This window comes from Hyla sarda, chromosome 5 (assembly GCF_029499605.1).
Source record: "Hyla sarda isolate aHylSar1 chromosome 5, aHylSar1.hap1, whole genome shotgun sequence".
Lineage (NCBI taxonomy): Eukaryota > Metazoa > Chordata > Amphibia > Anura > Hylidae > Hyla > Hyla sarda.
The window spans coordinates 159625688-159638006 of record NC_079193.1 but is presented as its reverse complement, the minus strand read 5'-3'; the positions used below and the strand labels follow the sequence as shown (position 1 = coordinate 159638006).

The window sequence follows — 12319 nt, the reverse complement described above, 5'->3', positions numbered from 1 at the left end:
AGCAATTTTCACCCCCATATGGAGTGTTTTCTGAATCGTGAGAAATTGGGTTTCAAATTTTGGGGGGTATTTTCTGCTATTACCCTTTTTAAAAATGTAAAATTTTTGGGAAACCAAGCATTTTAGGTAAAAAAAAAAATAATTTTTTTACATATGCAAAAGTCGTGAAACACCTGTAGGGTATTAAGGTTCACATTACCCCTTGTTACGTTCCCTGAGGGGTCTAGTTTCCAAAATGGTATGCCATGTGTTTTTTTTTTTGCTGTCCTGGCACCATAGGGGCTTCCTAAAGGTGACATGCCCCCCAAAAACCATTTGTCGCTCCTTCCCTTCTGAGCCCTCTACTGCGCCCACTGAACAATTAACATAGACATATGAGGTATGTGCGTACTCGAGAGAAATTGGGTTTCAAATACTAGTAAAAATTTTCTCCTTTTTACCCCTTGCAAAAATTCAAAAATTGGGTCTACAAGAACATGCGAATGTAAAAAATGAAGATTTAGAATTTTCTCCTTCACTTTGCTGCTATTCCTGTGAAACACCTAAAGGGTTAATACACTTACTGAATGTCATTTTGAATACTTTGGGGGGTGTAGTTTTTATAATGGGGTCTTTTATGGGGTATTTCTAATATGAAGACCCTTCAAATCCACTTCAAACCTGAACTGGTCCATGAAAAATAGCGAATTTGAAAATTTTGTGAAAAATTTCAAAATTGCTGCTGAACTTTGAAGCCCTCTGGTGTCTTCCAAAAGTAAAAACTCATAAATTTTATGATGCAAACATAAAGTAGACATATTGTATATGTGAACCCAAAAAATTTTTATTTTGAATATCCATTTTCCTTACAAGCAGAGAGCTTCAAAGTTAGAAAAATGCAAAATTTTCATTTTTTTCATCAAATTTGGGGATTTTTCACCAAGAAAGGATGCAAGTTACCATAAAATTTTACCACTAAGTTAAAGTAGAATATGTCACGAAAAAACAATCTCGGAATCAGAATGATAACTATAAGCATTCCAGAGTTATTAATGTTTAAAGTGACAGTGGTCAGAATTGCAAAAAATGCTCTGGTCCTTAAGGTGAAAAAGGGCTTGGTCCTTAAGGGGATAATGTTCAAGTCAGCTGATTCCTTCAACTGTACAATCTCACTTTTCTTCTCTTAACCCCAAAAGACTACTAAAACATGGTAATTTGGGTATTTACACACCAGAGTAACAGATCTGTCATAAAATTGTGAAATATTACTTGTCAAAGGGGTTGTTCAGGATGTAAAGGTTAAATGGCTTTTCACGAAAAATGGAAATACAGCCCTGGGCATCATTGTCTAAGGATTAGGTGCTGATTGAACCATTTCTTGCAGCTGCATTATTTGTATTTCCTGTTCACCACCCCCCCCCCCCCACCCCACTACCCCTTTTTCTGCTGCTTTTTTGCTCTTTGCATTTCTCTCTAGAGCAGAGGAAATGTCCCTTCTCCAGAGACTTATAATTGAAATAGGCTGCCAGCCCCCATCTGAATGCCTCTCTATGTTTACATGCTTACTGGGATGGGCATTCATCAAATTGTTAGTAAAAACCTTGCTTTATGCTGACAAGCCTCGAACGTATATACTTTAGCCCAGTATCCTTAACCTACACATTCTACCTACCACCATGTTGTCTGCAGTTTGCAACCACATGTGTCAGAGAGATGTTTACAAGATCAATCAAGCACACAGCAATAGACAGATAGTGATATAACGGATTACCCAGGCAAATGCTGGCTAGCAGACATAATTGATGGTGTAACAGCTCAGAAAACTCAGACAATTTGTAGAGCTATAAAATGAGAGTAAGTAGATCAGCTTTATTACCATAGAAGTTTAAATGTTAAACACTTTTGAATTAGGCTTCCCAGGTTCTTAGTCTATTCTCTGAACTTGGTTTACACATTATTATTATTATTGTCAGAACTTGAAGTAGATGCATTTATCTATATTAGCTGGTATGATGTATCAGTACTTTGAATAACATAAACTATCACTTAAATTGTATGACAATTGTATAATTACCATATGTATTCCTACATTATTTTGTTGTATTTCTTATATCTTAAAAATCTAATTATAATTAGTTAAAAAGGTATTAAAAAAAAATGAGAGTAAGTAGAGTCAGGTAACTTACATTGAGCAGAGCAGTATTCCTCTGGCTGGTAGCAGAGGCAGGAGTATCTGTACAAGACAAATGTATAACACAACACAAGATGCAAGATTTTTGTGGTTCATCATGTTTTTTTGCCTAAGCAGAGGCAGGAGAGCAGCATTTCTATGGCTGCTAGTAGAGGAAGGAGAGTAACAATCCTATGGCTGTTGGCAAAGGCAGCAGAGTGCCAATCCTATAGCTAATAGCAGAGGTAGGCGAACAGCTGATAGCAGCTGGTAGCATGGTCGAAATGGCTATTCTTTGTCTGATAGCAGAGTCAGGACAACAACAATGCCACGACTGATGGCAGAGGAAGAAGCGCAACAATCTATTTTACAAGCGAGCAACAGTCAATTTTGACTAGAGACATATTGAATCTAACAACCAACAGTGAACAACAAATTAAGTGGCAAATTTTTTTTATGGAAGTAAATTTCACTTTTAATACTGCTCGTATATACTATTAGTCTATTACCGTAATTGAGCACAAATTGTATGAAAAGTTTGTGACTATTTAAAGAAAATCCTCAGGACAGGCCATCAATAGATGATCAGAAGGGTGCCGACATCCCACAGATCAACTGTTTGGCAAAGAGCTCCGTACGTTATGTACTGGCTGTGCTGGGTTACTGCAGCTCAATTCACATCAATGGGAGCTGCGTTGCAGAAACCCAGCATGGTCACTACACCATGTATAGGTTGTGGTTTCTGGCTCCATTCACTGTGTACATCTGGTTGTTTAGACTCTGCTGAACTGCAGATTGTTGTGGTACTAGGTCCCCCACTCACCTATCAGATGTTGATAACCTATCCTATCCTATGGCCACAAACCTGTAAACCACCTCTGGTCTTGAAAGGGTCACAGAGGAATATTGTTCCGTCTGTTTTTTAATTGCATTTGCATATTATCTCGAGGTGTTACAGCTGTACGTCACGGATCAGTGAATGGACTAGAGATTACCACTTTAAATAATTGTTCTGGTTTTAACCATTCTGAGTTAATTAGCTTTTTGTTTGCCTTGAATCAGATTACGGTAAATAGTTTGTGTCAATGTGTTTAGCGCTTGTACTGGATTTCTATTTACTTAATAAGAATAAACACCTGAAAAAAAAAACATTTCTTTTTTTGTTGTTGCTGTTTTTTCAAAGTAAAGGAATTTTTTCCAATGCTCCATGTCACCCCCTTTCAAGATTGAAAAGTTGTCTTTTTGCAGCACAGTTTTAATAGAGATCCAAAGGAACAATGTCAAATGACTAGTCCCATAGTGCACACAGCAGAGTTCACCTGCAATGCACAGGTATTGTAAATGGATTTGCATTATGGAAGGGCACAGTGTTTGCTCCAGTCTCAAGCATTGTGTCTCAAACGTTTGAGTGTAAGATAAAAGAAAGAGTTTCATGTTTCTGTCCATTGTGTTTCATAAACAGTCTGTGGATCTGAAGGACATAGGCTATATCCATTGCAGACTCTGAAAAAGCAACTCGGCATGTTCAGCCAATTTTATCCTGTGATATATGTTTCAAAAGGATACTCCTTGCTGATATTGGTAACAAAGTTATCTTTAAAGAAACGGATTCAATGGGAAATTTATGGAGATACAGTTTATCCAGATCTATTTTATAATCTAGCCCTGCAAAAAAGAGAATAGATTTTTTTTCCTGTCAAGAGATGTGTCATTTGAAACAGTCAGAGGTGTAAATTGAATCTCCCGAGTTCTTATGGATAGTCTGTAACAGTGCTTTCCTACTAGCACTTATGGCACTTCTGTGCATTTTACTGCATTAGAAACCTCTGTTGGGGTCTCCGTTGGCCATTCCGGCATTTAGCTGTCATGCAGCTCTTTAAGCCATTAAAGGGGTTATCCAGGAAAAAAACTTTTTTTATATATCAACTGGCTCCAGAAAGTTAAACATATTTGTAAATTACTTCTATTAAAAAATCTTAATCCTTTCAGTACTTATGAGCTTCTGAAGTTAAGGTTGTTCTTTTCTGTCTAAATCCTGTTTGATGACACCTGTCTCTGGAAACGCCCAGTTTAAAACAAATCCCTATAGGAAACCTCTTCTAAACTGGACGTTTCCCGAGACAGGTGTCATCAGACAGGATTTAGACAGAAAAGAACAACCTTAACTTCAGAAGCTCATAAGTACTGAAAGGATTAAGATTTTTTAATGGAAGTAATTTACAAATCTGTTTAACTTTCTGCAGCCAGTTGATATATATATAAAAAAGTTTTTTCCTGGAATACCCCTTTAACCCCTTAAGGACATAGGGCGTATCCATACGCCCCCGTTTCCAAGTCCTTAAGGACCGAGGGCGTATGGATACGCCCTGAGCATTTCCGGCCCCCACCGCTAGCCGGAGGGGAGCCGGAGCCGGATGCCTGCTGAAATCGTTCAGCAGGCATCCCGGCATATCGCCCAGGGGGGTCATTATGTCCCCCCATGTCGGCGATTGCCGCAGATCGCTGGACAATTCAGTCCAGCGATCTGCGGCGGATTCCAGGTCAATCGGGTCTCCACTGGTGCCACCTAACGATCGCCCTGATTCGTCGGCCGGATTACCGGCCGACCAATCAGGGCGCCTGCTGCGGGTGTCACTCCCGCACCCGCTCCGCCCCTCTTCCGGAGGACGTGAGCGAGTGCGGGCAGAAGACCCCGGGTGCTGGGGACCCCGATCCCCGGCGTCCTTGTTGGGATCGGGGCCCCAGGAGCGGCGGCGAGGGACAGTCCTGCAGTGTGGATCGTTGGAGGTGAGTGACAGCCTCCTGCTGTTGCTTAGCAACAGCTCCCAGCATGCAACAAGGGCATGCTGGGAGCTGTAGTTATGCAACAGCAGGAGGCAGACCACCACAACTCCCAGCATGCCCTTATGGGCATGCTGGGACTTGTAGTTTTGCAACAGCTGGAGGCACATTCTTTCTATGGAAAAGTGTACCTTCAGCTGTTGTATAACTACAACTCCCAGCTTGCACAATCAGCTAAAGTGCATGCTGGGAGTTGTAGTGGTGCATCTGGTGGTTGCATAACTACAACTCCCAGCATGCCCGTTGGCTGTCGGTGACTGCTGAGAGTTGTAGTTTTGCAACAGCTGAAGGCACACTGAGTTAAGTAGTTAACCAGTGTGTCTCCAGCTGTTGCATAACTACAATCCCCAGCATCCCCAGCCAATGTAGTATGCCTCCGGCTGTTGCATAACTACAAGACCCAGCATTCCCTTCCGCTGTCCGTACATGCTGGGGGTTGTAGCTTTTGCAACAGCTGAAGGCACACTGGTTGCAAAACGCTGAGTTTGTTACCAAACTCGGTGTTTCACAACCTGTGTGTCTCCAGCTGTTGCAAAACTACAACTCCCAGCATGCACTGATAGACCGTACATGCTGGGAGTTGTAGTTTTGCAACAGCTGGATGTTTCCCCCCCCCCAATGTGAACGTACAGGGTACACTCACATGGGCGGAGGATTACAGTAAGTATCCGGCTGCAAGTTTGAGCTGCGGCAAATTTTCTGTCGCAGCTCAAACTGCCAGCGAGAAACTACTGTGAACCCCCCGCCCGTGCGACTGTACCCTAAAAACACTACACTAACACACAATAAAATAAAAAGTAAAAAACACTACATATACACATACCCCTACACAACCCCCCTCCCCTCCCCAATAAAAATGAAAAACGTCTGGTACGTCACTGTTTCCAAAACGGTGCCTCCAGCGGTTGCAAAACTACAACTCACAGCATGCACTGATAGACCGTCCATGCTGGGAGTTGTAGTTTTGCAACAGCTGGATGTTCCCCCCCCCCAATGTGAACGTACAGGGTACACTCACATGGGCGGAGGATTACAGTAAGTATCCGGCTGCAAGTTTGAGCTGTGGCAAATTTTCTGCTGCAGCTCAAGCTGCCAGCGAGAAACTACTGTGAACCCCCGCCCGTGCGACTGTACCCTAAAAACACTACACTACACTAACACAAAATAAAATAAAAAGTAAAAAAACACTACATATACACATACCCCTACACAACCCCCCTCCCCTCCCCAATAAAAATGAAGAATGTCTGGTACGCCACTGTTTCCAGAACGGAGCCTCCAGCTGTTGCAAAACAACTACTCCCAGTATTGCCAGATAGCCACTGACTGTCCAGGCATGCAGGGAGTTTTACAACAGCTGGAGGCCCCCTGTTTGGGAATCACTGGCGTAGAATACCCCTATGTCCACCCCTATGCAATCCCTAATTTAGGCCTCAAATGCGCATGGCACTCTCACTTTGGAGCCCTGTCGTATTTCAAGGCAACAGTTTAGGGCCACATATGGGGTATCGCCGTACTCGGGAGAAATTGGGCTTCAAATTTTGTGGGGTATTTTCTACTATTACCCTTTTTAAAAATGTAAAATTTTTGAGAAAACAAGCATTTTAGGTAAAAAATTATAATTTTTTTTTACATATACAAAAGTCATGAAACACCTGTGGGGTATAAAGGTTCACTTAACCCCTTGTTACGTTCCCCGAGGGGTCTAGTTTCCAAAATGGTATGCCATGTGTTTTTTTTTGTTGTTGCTGTTCTGGCACCATAGGGGCTTCCTAAATGCGGCGTGCCCCCAGAGCAAAATTTGCTTTCAAAAAGCCAAATGTGACTCCTTCTCTTCTGAGACCTGTAGTGCGCCAGCAGAGCACTTTTCACCCCCATATGGGGTGTTTTCTGAATCGGGAGAAATTGGGCTTCAAATTTTGGGGGGTGTTTTCTGCTATTACCCTTTTTAAAAATGTAAAAATTTTGGCAAACCAAGCATTTTAGGTAAAAAAAAAAAAGAAAAAATGTCACATATGCAAAAGTCGTGAAACACCTGTAGGGTAATAAGGTTCACATTACCCCTTGTTACATTCCCCGAGGGGTCTAGTTTCCAAAATGGTATGCCATGTGTTTTTTTTTTTTGCTGTTCTGGCACCATAGGGGCTTCCTAAATGCGGCATGCCCCCAGAGCAAAATTTGCTTTCAAAAAGCCAAATGTGACTCCTTCTCTTCTGAGACCTGTAGTGCGCCAGCAGAGCACTTTTCACCCCCATATGGGGTGTTTTCTGAATCGGGAGAAATTGGGTTTCAAATTTTGGGGGGTATTTTCTGCTATTACCCTTTTTAAAAATGTAAAAATTTTGGGAAACCAAGCATATTAGGTAAAAAAATTTTTTTTTTTTTTACATATGCAAAAGTCGTGAAACACCTGTAGGGTATTAAGGTTCACATTACCCCTTGTTACGTTCCCCGAGGGGTCTAGTTTCCAAAATGGTATGCCATGTGTTTTTTTTTTTTGCTGTTCTGGCACCATAGGGGCTTCCTAAATGCGGCATGCCCCCAGAGCAAAATTTGCTTTCAAAAAGCCAAATGTGACTCCTTCTCTTCTGAGACCTGTAGTGCGCCAGCAGAGCAATTTTCACCCCCATATGGGGTGTTTTCTGAATCGGGAGAAATTGGGTTTCAAATTTTGGGGGGTATTTTCTGCTATTACACTTTTTTAAAATGTAAATTTTTTTGGGAAACCAAGCATTTTAGGAAAAAAATAATTATTTTTTTTACATATTTAAAAGTCGTGAAACACCTGTGGGGTATTAAGGTTCACTTTACCCCTTGTTACGTTCCCTGAGGGGTCTAGTTTCCAAAATGGTATGCCATGTGTGTTTTTTTGCTGTCCTGGCACCATAGGGGCTTCCTAAAGGTGACATGCCCCCCAAAAACCATTTGTCGCTCCTTCCCTTCTGAGCCCTCTACTGCGCCCGCTGAACAATTAACATAGACATATGAGGTATGTGCTTACTCGAGAGAAATTGGGTTTCAAATACAAGTAAAAATTTTCTCCTTTTTACCCCTTGCAAAAATTCTAAAATTGGGTCTACAAGAACATGCGAGTGTAAAAAATGAAGATTTTGAATTTTCTCCTTCACTTTGCTACTATTCCTGTGAAACACCTAAAGGGTTAATACACTTACTGAATGTCATTTTGAATACTTTGGGGGGTGTAGTTTTTATAATGGGGTCATTTATGGGGTATTTCTAATATGAAGGCCCTTCAAATCCACTTCAAACCTGAACTGGTCCATGAAAATAGCGAGTTTGAAAATTTTGTGAAAAATTTCAAAATTGCTGCTGAACTTTGAAGCCCTCTGGTGTCTTCCAAAAGTAAAAACTCATAAATTTTATGATGCAAACATAAAGTAGACATATTGTATATGTGAACCCAAAAAAAAATATTTTGAATATCCATTTTCCTTACAAGCAGAGAGCTTCAAAGTTAGAAAAATGCTAAATTTTCATTTTTTTCATCAAATTTGGTGATTTTTCACCAAGAAAGGATGCAAGTTACCAAAATTTTTTACCACCATGTTAAAGTAGAATATGTCACAAAAAACAATCTCGGAATCAGAATGATAACTAAAAGCATTCCAGAGTTATTAATGTTTAAAGTGACAGTGGTCAGAATTGCAAAAAACGCTCCGGTCCTTAAGGTGAAAAAGGGCTCGGTCCTTAAGGGGTTAAGGACCTGGAGTTTTTCCATTTTTGCATTTTTGTTTCTTCCTCATTACCTTTAAAAATTATAACTCTTTCACTTTTGCACCTAAAAATGCATATGATGGCTTATTTTTTGCACCGCCAATTCTACTTTGTAATGATCAGTCATTTTACCCACAAATATATGGCGAAACGGAAAAAAAAATCATTCTGATACAAAATTTTTTTTTAAAACGCCATTTTGTAACTTTTGGGGGTTTCTGTTTCTACACAGTAAATTTTTCGGTAAAAATGACACCTTCTCTTTATTCTGTAGGTCCATACGATTAAAATGATACCCTACTTATATAGGTTTGATTTTGTATTACTTCTGGAAAAAATCATAACTACATGCAGGAAAATTTATATGTTTAAAATTGTCATTTCTGACCCCTATAACTTTATTTTTCCGTGTATGGGGCGGTATGAGAGCTCATTTTTTGCGCTGTGACCTAATGATTTTAGCGGTACCATTTTTGTATTGATAGGACTTATTAAACTTATTTATTCATTTTTTCATGATATTAAAAGTGACCAAAAATACACAATTTTGGACTTTGAAGTTTTTTGGGCGTGTACGCCATTGACCGTGCGGTTTAATTAATGATATATTTTTATAATTTGGACATTTCCGCACACAGTGATACCACATATGTTTATTTTTATTTAAACTGTTTTTTGGGAAAAGGGGGGTGATTCAAACTTTTATTAGGGAAGGGGTTAAATGATCTTAATTCACTTTTTTTTCCCCACTTTTTATTTTTTGCAATGTTATAGCCCCCATAGGGGCTATAACACTGCACACGCTGATCTTTTACATTGATCAATGGTTTCTCATAGGAAACCATTGATCAATGATTCTGCCGCTTGACTGCTCATGCCTGGATCTCAAGAGGCAAGGTAAGGGACCCTCCTGCTGTCTTACACCTGTTCGAGATGCCGTGATTGTGCCGCGGACATCCCGAACAGCCCCCTGAGCTAACCGGCAACAACTTACTTTCACTTTAGACACGGCTAAAGGGTTAATAGCGCGTGGCACCTCGATCAGTGGCGCGCACTATTAGCCATGGGTCCCGGCCGTTGTTAGACCCTGTCCCGCCGTGGCCCCGCATTCTATAACGGGAGCGGCCCCAGGACGTGCATTTACTTCATGGGTCCTTAAGAGGTTAAAGTCAATTGAGCCTGTCAGTGTCAATTTGGATACATTTGGAGGTAGGTCACACAGTTATAATGGTTGTTTGAAGGGAGACTTAAAGTATGCTAATATTCAATGTCTTACTATAAATCTAAAAACTATTTTCACAACATGAACATGACCTAAGATAGTCAGATAAACAGTCATAGAAATATCCTTTTTAGGAATAGGGCACGTTACTCTTTAAAGGATACATATATTTGCACATTTTTATATATATTGTGCCTAATTGCCTATTGTGGCAAAATGAATGTTCCAGTATAACAGATTTCTGAAGATAGAGTTGCTGAATGTCCCTGATTAAAATATTTTGCCGGGATATGGCCATTTTCTGTACAGTTGTGGTGTGCACAACATGCATGTACAAAGGGACTTGGCGTACACATTAAAATCATGTAAAATTGTCATAACATGTTGTTGCAGAAAAATTGTACTGCTGATACTGCTAGTACAGCATTTACCAGTATGATATTGAAGGAGCTGCATTGTTTGGACAAGCACTGCGGCCCCTTCAAACAGCTGATATTGGGGCTGCCTGGAGTCAGACCTAACCTTTCAGTTTTTAAAGGCTGGATAGACCCTTTAAGACCGGCAGATATTTGCCATTAATCGATGTGGTGTGATTGTATCTTGCAGCAATATTGAGCACATGAGGCAGCAGTTAGAAAGAATCGGCCTATCGTTTAGCTGGGATAGGGTAAGTGATTTTTTTTTTTGCTTTCTGTGGACTGGTGAAAAGTTGTAGCTTTTTATTTTCAGATATTCCTGTTTCTGGAACATAAATACAGTGAACCCTCTTTGAGACAACCCCTCAAAATTGCATTCCACACATTGTTAGGGGATTATCATTGTGAACTGTAATGAAGTGGTTACAGGGGTTTTTAAGTGTTTTATGAAAAAAAATATGGTCCTGGGACCAGAAGAATATAGCAAAAAAAAAAAATGTATAACTGTGTTCACCCGCAACTCCCATTTGGCTCCATTTTGTCCCCCTATCATTCTTCTTCCTGCTCCTGAGACCAGTGCTTGTTGCAGGACCTGTCCGCTGAGACATTTACTGGCGGCTGTAGTGTCCAGTCTCAAACAGTTATTGGCTCAGCTGGCAGATCCTGCAACAAGTGCTCATCTCAGAAGAAAGAAGACCATTGGGGGGCCGCATGGAAGCGAACAGGGGTTGCTGCTAGGTAAATATATATATTCTTATTATTTTGTTTCTATTGCTTTTGTATTTATTTATTTATGTTTTTTTTTGTTTTTTGTTTTTTTGTGTTTCTTGCATATGTATTAAAATATATTCTCTTGTCTGGACCAAAGTCATATTGGTAGCATCTGAAATAAAGTGCTCAACCGATTAATGTGGGTACTGCTACTTGTTTGTTTTCTGCAGTGTTGGCTGTTCAGCTGAAATATAGCTGTGCTCCATCTTCTGATTTCAGCTATGATCAGTGAGAGGCAGGCTATACTTTATTCTCTCATATCACTTCATATACCGTAATCGGTTCATCTGAATGAATATAGCGTGTCTTGCTCCAGATCACCTGCAGATAACTGTTTCTTTATCTCTGTATACTTAATATAAACTACAATCATTTTCCAAGCAATGACACAAGCACCCATGGATTTTAATGTATGTTTTTTTCCAATACCTGCTGTGTATTAGCAGTTTGTTGATGTCGATGCTATTAAAAAAGTGATTTTGTAAGGCCGGGTTTACACTTGTGTTTTTTTTAGACCTAGAAAAAATTGTTGGTAACCTTCTGCTAAAGACAGAAAACCCCACAGTGTTAAAGACAGAAAAATAACTAACTGTAAAATAACTGATGGTTTAACAGAATAATTACAAATATAAATAAATAAATAATGAAACTGGTCTGGACAAAAATGATGGCTCCCTGAAGATATACCATATAGGGTTCAATAGGGTTTAGATAAGGGCACTTCAGAATAGTCCAATGTTTTGCTATCATGTTATCGTGTTGGAGGACCCATAGCAACCATTCAGATCGCTTCTTTCATTTTGCAGAGGCCTTATTCAAAAATCAAAGAAGCGATCTGATTGGTTGCTATGGGCAACTCGACAACTTTTCCTCTGGACAGGTTTTGATAAATCTCCCTCAGTGTTCTTTTTATTGTATGATTAGTTTTTTGCATCCGATGTGACTTAAACTCCAGTTTTGTCTCATCTTTCCAAAGGACGTTTTCCCAGAAGCTTTGTTGCTGGTCAATATGCTGTAATAATAGTGGTGCACTGAAATAGAAAAATTTTGACCCAAAACCGAAAATTCAGCATGTACTTGGTTGAATACCAAAACCGAAAAAAAATAAAAAATAAAATGCCCCACTCACCCACTTTTTTTTTTTATATAATTGTATTAGCTGACCCAAACATAGAACTCCCAGCA

The 12319-nt window shown here is 39.9% G+C and overlaps 1 protein-coding gene and 1 long non-coding RNA gene across 4 annotated transcripts in view; one reads left to right on the top strand and one right to left on the bottom strand.

Moving 5' to 3' along the window:
• Positions 1–12319, top strand: part of LARS2 (leucyl-tRNA synthetase 2, mitochondrial) — a 173316-nt gene that overhangs the window by 44090 nt on the left and 116907 nt on the right. For all 3 annotated transcript variants that reach the window (XM_056520569.1, XM_056520568.1, XM_056520567.1), the window contains exon 5: positions 10554–10614. In XM_056520569.1, the coding sequence (XP_056376544.1) occupies positions 10554–10614 (61 nt within the window). The remainder of the gene's footprint in view (positions 1–10553; positions 10615–12319) is intronic.
• The window catches only part of LOC130273557 (uncharacterized), a 54897-nt gene that overhangs the window by 11661 nt on the left and 30917 nt on the right, over positions 1–12319 (bottom strand). The gene's annotated exons all lie outside the window — the stretch shown is intronic.